Below are 10,894 nucleotides of genomic sequence, written 5' to 3' on the forward strand. Positions count from 1 at the left end.
CCCAGGACATGGATTAAAGGTAATTGGGGGCTTAGAGATGATCCCTTAGGGCAGTCATTGACTCTTTTCACCATATAGCTGTTGTCTGTTTCAAAATGACTGTGCCACAGAGCAGACGTCCTTCTCTTATTCATCCTGTCTTATCCTGTTTTTGCCTTGAAGCAGGAATAGTGCCGTTTCTCTTATTGTGATCTTTCCCCAAACCTGACTTCAGCGCTTGTATTGTCTCTTCCCTGTTTGGTATAGATGCTGGGCTTGTACTTTGTGTCTCCAGCGCTAGGCATAGTGGTACCTCATTAAAGTCACAGGAAGACCTGCCCAGAAAGGCCTTTATCTCCCTTTCATCAGTACCTGGGGCTTCTAAGTCCTTCTCCTCACCTCTGTCTTGTCCTTTTCCAGTATTTGATGGTGAAGTTCCTCTGCACCCGCCAGGCGTCGGCAGAGCGCCTGGGAGTACAAGGCTTGAGCATCAGTGGGTACCTCCGGCCCGCGAGGGCAGAAGCAGAGCAGAGCATCGTCCGTCCTCACTACAGAAAGGGTGTGGAGGAGAGCGTCTGTGGGGCCACGCTGCTCCTCAGGACCCTTCAGTTCATCCAGCAGCTCGCCCTCGACCTGGTAGTGTTTCCTCAGTTGTTAGACCTCATTCCTTTGGGAAGAGTCACGATAGTGCTTGGGGAAAGGAACACCAACCAGTGAAACCTGGCCCTGCTGAAGCCATGCCATACGAATGAGGACGGCAGGCATCGTGCTGCTGTGATGACATTGGGAGGCCAAGGGGAGTGAGGCATTGGGCATTAATGGCATCAGTCAGTGGAAGACGAAGTGGCATGTGGCCACCATCGTGAGGTTTCCTGGGATACACCTACATGCAGATCTTAAAGAGCCCCAGCTTTGGTTGGCAGGGAGACAAAGCACATTTATGGGATTTATGTCTTCTTTAAGTCCTAGAATTATTCCTGAAGTGTAGGTGAATTCTGTTTGTTTACTAAAAGTACCAAAAATAATAACAGGATTTTTTTTTAATTGAAATATAGTTGACTTACAGTATTAGTTTCAGTATACAACATAGTAATCCGATGTTTTTATAGATTACACTCCATGCAAAGTTATTATAAAATATTGACTATATTCCCTGTATTGTACATTATATCCTAGTAACTTAAATTTTATTTTATACCTAGTAGTTTGTACCTCTTAATCTCCTTCACCTATTTTTGCCCTTCCCCACGCTCCACTCCCCGCTGGCAACCACTAATTTGTTCTCTGCAGCTGTGAATCTGTTTCTCCTTTGTTATATTTGTTTGTTTATTTCATTTTTTAGATTCCACATATAAGTGAAAACTTTCAGTATTTGTCTTTCTCTGTCTGACTTATTTCATTAGGCATAATACCCTCCAGGTCCACCCATGTTGTCACAAATGGCAAAATTTCATTCTACTTATGGCTGAGTAATATTCCATCGTATACATATACCATATCTTCTTTATCCATTCATTTGTTGATGGACACTTAGGTTGCTTCCATATCTTGGCTATTGTAAACAATGCTGCTGTGAACATTGTGTTTTTGATACTGACTTCTACAGTCACTAATAAAAACACAGTGACAGTCTACTCAAAGAAAGCTTCTTGCAGCCATCACTATAGAGAACATGGCTTATCACTCAGGAATCCGGTGGAGCCCTCTCACGTGTGGTATGCAACAGTGTCTACTCTTGACCTGCATTCTGCTTCAGGGCACATTCAGAGGCTGGTGACTCAATTTGTATATGGGTTGTTTGGTCTTTGTTACTGGAGCTCTCCTATCACAGCAGAAAATAGCAAATGAGAGGGAGATGCTTAGGAGTAGCAGAAGTGATTACAGCAGAATTGATCTTTCAGCCTACATGCAGGGAAGGGTCAAAACATGCTGCAGGATGGTCCTGGACAATAATCATCATCATGTAAAGATTCACTTACGTTCCAGGTGTAGTATCTATGAAGTCAAGGAGCTTTCATAGGGGTGTGTGTGTATATGTTATGTGTATATATACATTCACGTACATATGTACACACACACGTATTTTAGAAAGTTTCACACCAAAAACAGTTGCTCATGGACTTCTTAGTTTAAGAGTAAGCATCAGTTATGTTGGAATTTTACACATGCGGAGCCACCTTATCCCTTAACAGTGAGAAGTAAATGAGCCACTACAATATTTCTCTAAATGAATTTTTCCATTTTATTTTTTCTGGTCTTTATTATTTTTTAGGTACAGCAGAAGGAAAGTGGCTTAAAATACAGATCTTTTCTGGACTTCGCGGGTCTTGATTTGCAGATCTTCTGGGATTTTTACAGTAAATTAAAGCAAAAGTAAGTCAGAATTTGTTACAAGGTGATAATCGGATATTGATAAGCACAACTGAAAACACTGAGTTTTGCTGTTCTAAATGGACAATTTCTTTCTTCCAAGATTTTTTACCTCCTGCTAGTTTATATTGCTCTGATTCGAAAGATTTGGTTATTGTTGAAAATAAACATCTTACGTTTCTACAAAGTGCTTTATTTGGGCAGTGTTTTTGCAAGCATTTTGTCATTTATATTACAACTTTACAATGATAAGCAGGTCAAGTATTATAGTATTCTCATTATACTACTGAAGAAACAGAATCAGAGGTGCATTTCTTTGCCCACAATGGGCACAGTCAGACAGGGGCTGTGTTTTCAGACTCTACCCAGCCCACTGTTGTTCCTTTCCACCTTTCTGCCTCTGGTTGGCACTCTTTTTACTGAGCCTGATGCCTAGCGGGGAGAGCCCTTTGTAGATAGTTGTTTGGCTTGGAGGGTAAAAGCAACTTGCATTTTTGCTCTCTGATGTTCTTTGTCTTTCTGTAGCCCAAGGGAAGAATGCATCTGTGCCCAAACCCTGCTTCTGCAGCTCCTCCAGAGCTGTTTCTCCGTGCTGCAAGGAGACGCGTCAGCCACCTCTGAGGACGCCAAGGCTCCAAGCATGAGCCGTAGGCGGGTAGAGGCTGCCAAGGAGCTCTACACACACCTATGTGATGGTAGGGATTGGGGTTCTTCTTTACTGTGACCCTGAGCTCGTAGCCTGCAGGACCTTTTCCTTTAGAGAACAGGGGGTCCTCTGACCATGCAAACCCAGGAAAGGGTTTACATCTTTGGAAAATGAGTTTCCATGATCCTCTTTTGAATCATTATTTGGAGTTCAGGATTTAGTCCCTCTTCAACGACTTCCTCCTGGTTTCTGATATACAGTTGTGTTATATTGAGAGTAATTGCTATCACACTCCAGTCTTTACTTCAGCTGAGACACGTGGATGAGGCTGATAGATTGAGGTGGGGGAGATGGTAATATTAATTGAGAATAAAACACGTGATCATCCGAAGTTATTTTTAAAGCTTCACCAAGTTGTGTCTCAAAAGGACAGAAATAATGAAATAAAAACTGGTACATGGAGTCTTTATTTTTGTTAAATGTAAACAAATAAAAAAATAATTTCTTTACATTGCCTAGCCTGTACAGAAGTATTTCTTTGCTCTGGTAGCGAGTTTATGGGCTAAAGCCAATATATATATTGTAAGTGAATAGGTGGGATATATTAAAGCTGATTATTCATTTTTATCAGTGGTGGATAGGGTGGATGGAGACTCTGCACCCATGGAAATATTGAAACAAGAAGTCAGGAATACCCTTCTTAATGGGGCTGCCGTCTTCTTTCCTGATCGACAGACCCGGCGGGACCATCTCTTCACCATGATGGTAATTATTTACGTTAAAAGTACGGATTCCGGGCTTCCCTGGTGGCGCAGTGGTTGAGAGTCCGCCTGCCGATGCAGGGGACACGGGTTCGTGCCCCAGTACGGGAGGATCCCACATGCCGCGGAGCGGCTAGGCCCGTGAGCCATGGCCGCTGAGCCTGCACATCCGGAGCCTGTGCTCCACAATGGGAGAGGCCACAACAGTGAGAGGCCCGCCTACTGGGAAAAAAAAAAAAAAAGTACGGATTCCATTCCAGAACTCCGTTGGGGTGAAACTTATTAGTCTTTGTTTTCTCTGAATATCCTCTCAGTTTCAGTTTCCCAAATGTGTATTTAATACTGTGTGCAGGGCCTCCCTGGTGGCGCAGTGGTTGAGAGTCCGCCTGCCGATGCAGGGGATACGGGTTCGTGCCCCGGTCTGGGAGGATCCCATATGCCGCGGAGCGGCTGGGCCCGTGAGCCATGGCTGCTGAGCCTGCGCATCCGGAGCCTGTGCTCCGCAACGGGAGAGGCCACAACAGTGAGAGGCCCGCATACCACAAAAAAAAAAAAAAAAAAAAAAAAAAAAAAAAAAAAAAATACTGTGTGCAAAGTTTTGTGTGGGACACAGGTATCTAAGGACATAGCGCTGTACTCAGGGTGGGGATGATAGATAATCCTGACATCCATTTTGGAACCTGTTGAATCACAAAGGAAGAGTTTAGTCTCCTTCAGCTTTATGACATGCCTACAACCAAGTGTTCTTTTTAACATTTTAACCTTTTATTTAATATTTATTTTTTATTTATTTTGGGTCTTAGTTGTGGCACATGGGATCTTTCATTGCGGCACGTGGGCTCTTCGTGGCGGTGCGTGGGCTTCTCTCTAGTTGTGGTGCACAGGCTTCTCTCTGGTGGCGCGTGGGCTCCAGAGCGTGTGGGCTCTGTAGCTGCGGCATGAGGGCTCTCTAGTTGTGGCACGTGGGCTTAGTTGCTTGCAGCATGTGAGATCTTAGTTCCCCGACCAGGGATCAAACCTTAGTCCCCTGCATTGGCAGGCAGATTCTTAACCAGTGGACCATCAGGGAAGTTCCAACATTTTAACTTTTTTTTTAAAAATAAATTTATTTATTTATTTGTGGCTGCATTCAGTCTTCGTTGCTGCATGCGGGCTTTCTTTAGTTGCGTCGAGCGGGAGCTACTCTTCCTTCTGGTGTGTGGGCTTCTCATTGTGGTGGCTTTTCTTGTTGTGGAGCACAGGCTCTAGGCACACGGGCTTCAGTAGTTGCAGCACGTGGGCTCAGTAGTTGTGGCTCACGGGCTCTAGAGCACAGGCTCAGTAGTTGTGGCGCTTGGGCTTAGTTGCTTCGCGGCCTGTGGGATCTTCTGAGACCAGGGCTCGAACCCAAGTCCCCTGCATTGGCAGGCGGATTCTTAACCACTGAGCCACCAGGGAAGCCCCCATTTTAACTTTTTATTATGGGAAAATCTAAATACAAAACTAGACTAAGTAATACATATAATGAATCCCTCCAACCCCCCAAGTGTACTCATCACCTAGATTCAATAATTATAAACTTAGGCTAATCTTGTTTCATCTGTAATATACTTCACCCACTCCCACCCCCCATTATTATTTCAAAGTAAATCCCTGACTTATTTTATTCATAAATATTTCAGTTTATATCTGTAAAGAAAATACAACCAAGTTTTAATCTTCCCACCCAAAATTATGATTTATCCTAGGAATGCAAGGATGGTTTAACGTTAGAAAATCCGTCAATGAAATCAGAGAGGAAAAAAATCATATTGATAAATGCAGAAAAAATTTTAATAAGATTAACTTCTGATGATGGTTCAAACAACAAAACCCTTAGCAAACTTGATATAAAAGGGAAGTTCCTTAATCTCTTGGAGGGCATGTATCCAAAACCTACAATAAACAATGTACTGGTCTTTGGGACACTAACTCATCCCTTCCAAAATGAGGTATAAAACAAGGATGCTTACTGTCGCTGCTTCTCTTTGATATTATATTAGAAGGCCTAGCCAGTGCTGTAGGACAAGGAAAAGAAATTTTAAAAATAACAATTAGAAAGAATAAAAGAAATAATCATTATTTGTCTGTTTAGACAGACAACTATTAGAAGTACTGAGAAGACTTTGATGAAGAAAACGAGATGCAGCATTTAAAAGGGCATTTCTGTATGTAACAACTAATTAGTAAATGCAATAAAAGCGCCCTGTTGAATGCATAAAGCCCCATAGAAACAAAAAAGGGAATAAAAGAAGCATAAAATGTGGTCCCTGATGCCAAATGACTGCAGTGTATTTGGGGGCACTGCCACAAGGAAAAACTGACCCTATACGCAATAGGTGTTTAGAGGAGAATCTTGTTCAGGTTAAGTGATGGAGGAAGGTTTCCAAGAGGAGGGAGGATCTTTGGTTGTTTTCAGCTGTCTGCAAAATTTGCATATCAGCTTGAGGGATCAGGTTTTTTTCTTCTAGTTTTATTGAGATATATTGACATACAGCATTGTACGAGTTTAAGGTGCACAGCATAATAATTTGACTTACATACATCATGAAATGATTATCACAATAAATTGGATGAACATCCATCATCTCATATAAATTAAATCTCAAAATTAAAGAAATAGAAAAAAATTTTTTCTCCTTGCAATGAGAACTCTTAGGATTTACTCTCTTGACCGCTTTCATATGTAACACACAGCAGTGTTAATCACATTTATCATGTTGTACATTACATCCCTAGTATTTAGCTTATAACTAGAAGTTTGTACCTTTTGACTGCCTTCATCCAATTCCTCCGACCCCTGCCTCTTATCTCTTTTTCTATGAGTTTGTTTGTTTTTGAATTATAATTGACCTGCAGCACTACATTATTTCCTGTTATACAGCATAGTGATTCAATATTTCTGTACATTTCAAAACGATCACCACGATAAGTCTATTTTATGATGTGTCACCATATGAAGATATTACGTAGTTATTGACTATATTCCCCACACTGTACATTTCATACCTGCGACTCATCTAATCTGCAGCTGGAAGTTTGTACCTCTTAATCTCCCTCATCTATTTCTTCCCTCCTTCCACCCCTCTCCCCTCTGGGAACCACCTGTTTGTTCTTTGTATCTATGACTTTGTTCCTGTTTTGTTATATTTGTTCATTTGTTTTGTTTTTTAAATACTACATATAAATGAAATCATTACAATATTTGTCTTTCTCTGTGTGACTTATTTCACTTAGCATAATACCCTCTAGGTCCATCCATGTTGTCACAAATGGCTAGATTTTATGGCTAATATTCATTCATTGTGTGTGTGTGTGTGTATGTGTGTGTGGGGGTGTGTGTGTGTGTATATATCTCACATCTTCTTTATCCGTTCATCTGTTGATGGGCACTTAGGTTGCTTCCATATCTTGGCTATTGTAAATAATGCTGCAATGAATATAAGCGTGCATATATCTTTTCTAATTAGTGTTTTTGTTTTCCCTGGATAAATATCCAGGAGTGGAATTTGCTGGATCATATGGTAGTTCTGTTTTTAATTTTTTGAGCACCCTCAAAAGCCATTACTATTTTCTATAATGGCTGCACCGATTACATTCCCACCAACAGTGCATGAGGGGTTCCCTTTGGATCAGTTTTTACTTCGTGAGTTTTAACCTTTGACAGCATCAGCTGACTCTGAATTGTGGACGAATCTCTGTCCCACTTGTTTGCTGGAAGCATTTATCAGGCAGCTGAGCAAATGGTTTTTTTGTTAGCTCGTGTCCCACACAGAAAAATAGAGGACATGCGACCTCTTGAATGACATTGCTGTGTGTTAGTAAAGCAGCTCATTAACTTTTCCTTTACCCATCTGACAGCAGTGGTAAGATCTATTTTTTTTTTCCCTTCTCGTGCAGATGAATTAAACTGCTGACATTTGTGACCATATCTCATCTCTCCCAGCGTCGTGTGCCAGGCAGGGCCCCAGGTCTTAAATCCTCTGGAAATCTCCCCCAGTGCCTTGCATAGCAGTAGGTGTTCAACACATTTATTGAATTAAGAAAAACAAAAAAGTGCCCCCAGAGTAACCCATAGCCTCATCACGGGGTGTGATTCCTTTAACTGTCACCGTAGGCTGTTCGGACTTACACAGAGAAAGCTTAGATCCTGTTTAAAAAAACAAACAGAAAGCTCACAAGAAAGGCGCTCTGTGTCTGCCCCCTCCTCCTGGGATGGCCTGCCCAGGCATGAAAATAGACGTCTTTTGGGAGTCACCTTCCTAAACATTTGCATCAAGCTTTCCCCGCAGGAAGGCTTGAAAATGTCAGCTTCAGCAGCGAACAGAAGCAGACCTGCCGTCTCCGGGCTCCGCTCCCTCTTCGCGCTAGGCCAGGTCTGAGTTGGGCCCGTGAGGTGGTCTGCTGACCCCGGCTTTCCCCATGTTTGGGATCAGTGGGCCATGGCATTTTGTGCTGCTCTAGGGCTCTAGAATGTTGTGGAATAGATTTCCTGAATATGCAGTGTCTTGTTTTCTAGAAGAATGTCACCGAGCAGGAACACAAGCAGTCCCTGCAGCTCACTTTCCGCTCACTCTGCACGTATTTTAGGTAAGTTTACAGTTCTTTTCAGTTGTCCAGTATTTCAGATCTTGGCAACGTTGTTTTCTTGAGCTCTCCCTTCCTTTCATGTGCTTTTGGAGTAACCAAGTACTTCCCTCACTCAGCCAGGTTTCTAGAGTGAGGTATCACGAGACTCAGAAGTGACCAAAATAGTGGTAGAATAATAGTCTTGTCAAAAGTTTGCTCCAAGTCCCAGTCACTGTAAGACACTGTAGAGTTGAACCCATGGGGAATCTCCTTGAATGCTTCAGTTTCTACATGATTTTTGAAGACAAAAAAGAAACTGAAGGAGTTTGGAGTCCAGTCCTCAAGTCTAAAAACCCAGATACATTAAAGCCCAAGCCCAACTGCAGAGGCACAGAGTGGTAGTTTAGCAAAAATTGTGCTGGGAGGGGTGACATGGAGACCATTACCTGCTTTGACTCCCAAAGAAGCTCATGGGCCTGTAGGTTGTGTTATTAGAGGTATAGACTCTTGAAGGAGGGAGGGGACTGAAAGCCTGAGCAACTGTCTGCAGGTCAGACTATACCTGGTACGGAGGCCAGATTTAGAGGACTGTATAAAATGTCTTCAGAATCGAGTATCAAGGATGATGAAAGAGCCTGGGGCTCACGTGAAGAACCTTTGAAGGCACAGGGAATGTTTAGCCTGGATTGTCAGATTAGCAGTCATGAGATTAGGTGTATTTCCTGTTGGTGGCCAAGGTGATTTATTCATCATATTTATTCCCTGGAATCTTTTCTAAGGACTTGAAGATTTATGGGCCTGTGCTTACATAAGTACATGTGGACAGACAGTGGCACAGACCCAGCTGGGACCCTGGCCTTTTCCTGACCCAAACTCCTCACATCCCATAGAACTGACAGTGAAATCTTGCTAGGTTCTCTTTTGGAACCTTTTGAGATAGACAGCGTGAAAATCCCCTTCCTGAAACAAGGTGTCATGACTAATTTGTGTCCTTTCAGTGATAAGGATCCAGGCGGCCTTCTGCTGTTACCTGAGAAAGGCGACCTGGCCGACATGGACATCAGTGAAGTGCTGGCGGTCATGAGCACTCTGCTGTCTGTTGCCGCTCGAGAGGTAACTGATGCCGCTCTGTTTCCTTTGCCTCTTGCCTTTAGGAGACGGGGTAGGGCAGTCATGGCTCCTTCCCCTTTAGCCCTCATTTACAGCATGATTATAACTTTGCCTATGACTGTCACACACGAGCACGGAGGTTTCCCCTCCTGCCTTTGCTTCTAGTCAGCAGCTTCTGCAAAATGAGCGAGAGGATGCTTCCCTGCCCCTTGGTAGTCAGCCAGCAATAAATACCTGAAAGTGCTCAGTAAGACTCCCTTTGAAAAGGAGGAATGAGTATTTACTGAGTGCCCTTGTGGTGTCAGTCAGCGAGCCCAGCGCATAGTCATATATTTGTGGTGTGAATTCTGTGGAAAAAGCCTTTAACTTTTTTTAAAATTTAAGATTACTTAGCAAACCCACAGGCTAATCAAATCTGAAAAGATGGTCTCTTTTTTTCTGTGCTAATGATATTTTAAAGTTTTTTCTTTTTTTTTTTTTTTTTTAACATGAAGGATTTTGTTTCTCAAAATGTAGTCCATTTGTCACCTGGATCAGAATCGCCTGGTAGATTGTGGCAAACATTTGGATTTCTAGGTCCCACCCCAAGCTACTGATTTAGAATCTCTGGGGGTAGGGCTTAAGACTCTGCATTATATCAAGCACCCCCAGAGATTCTGAAGTAGCAGAAGCCCTGTAGTAGGGGACCAAGCACTGCCTCTCTGGATAAAATACAGGAACCACGGAGTTAGAGGAGATGTGGGGAGAGTGCAGACCACACCCTTGATGTGTTTAATGACGTGGCTGAACTTGGTGTCTTTAAATCTCTTATGTTTTTGTTAGTGCTTTGCTGTTTTCAGGTTGCTTCTGGAGCCGTGATTTCGTTCATTCCCAGCTGCCTGCGGTGGTAGGCCACTCAGCACTTACCCCCGCCATTTGCTCACAGGGGCCTTAGAGAGCTTTCGGTGTGCTGGGTTGTCATTTGTAGTGTGCTAGGTCACACTGAGCTGGCCACTATTTAGACCTAATATTAGTTTAAATTCAGGGTTATTTTTATTTTACTGATGCCTGTGTTCTATAAGGTAATGTATTGACTTTATAAGCCTTAATTGTTTTTAATCAATGCTCTATTTTCTGCTGTCACATTAATGTTCTCTTTAGTTATTTTCTCCTTTCTGTCTTCTTTCCAGACCCATCTCTTGAGTCTCCCTTAAAAATCTTACTCCAGCCTACCGCCCATCAGTTTTTGCTCTGCCCTGGTTAGCCGTGTCTCATTCTCATCTGTTTTTATTTCTGCCATTTCCCACACTTTCCCTTTCTCCTGGAGCTCATCTAAATTCTGTGTTTCCCAGACCGCTGAATTCTTATTTAAGTTCTGTGTTCCCATCATCAGTGCCCCTGGGCAGAAGACTCCAGTGTTCTCACTGGTTTTCGTGGGTGTTAATTCTGCCTCCTGCGTAAG

At 42.8% G+C, this 10,894-nt stretch overlaps 1 protein-coding gene across 3 annotated transcripts in view; it reads left to right on the forward strand.

The window, feature by feature from the left end:
* ZZEF1 (zinc finger ZZ-type and EF-hand domain containing 1) overlaps positions 1 to 10,894 on the forward strand; it is a gene marked incomplete at both ends in the record, with an annotated part of 120,432 nt that overhangs the window by 50,147 nt on the left and 59,391 nt on the right. For 2 of the 3 annotated variants that reach the window (XM_079726040.1, XM_079726041.1), the window contains 6 exons: positions 400 to 615; positions 2,252 to 2,352; positions 2,875 to 3,044; positions 3,627 to 3,760; positions 8,297 to 8,364; positions 9,342 to 9,456. In XM_079726040.1, the coding sequence (XP_079582166.1) occupies positions 400 to 615; positions 2,252 to 2,352; positions 2,875 to 3,044; positions 3,627 to 3,760; positions 8,297 to 8,364; positions 9,342 to 9,456 (804 nt within the window). Of the gene's footprint in view, positions 1 to 399; positions 616 to 2,251; positions 2,353 to 2,874; positions 3,045 to 3,626; positions 3,761 to 8,293; positions 8,365 to 9,341; positions 9,457 to 10,894 lie in introns of all 3 variants that reach the window. The other variant, XM_079726042.1, reaches the window with a different exon arrangement.

Source organism: Hyperoodon ampullatus (assembly GCF_949752795.1).
Source record: "Hyperoodon ampullatus genome assembly, chromosome: 19".
Classification (NCBI taxonomy): Eukaryota; Metazoa; Chordata; class Mammalia; order Artiodactyla; family Ziphiidae; genus Hyperoodon; species Hyperoodon ampullatus.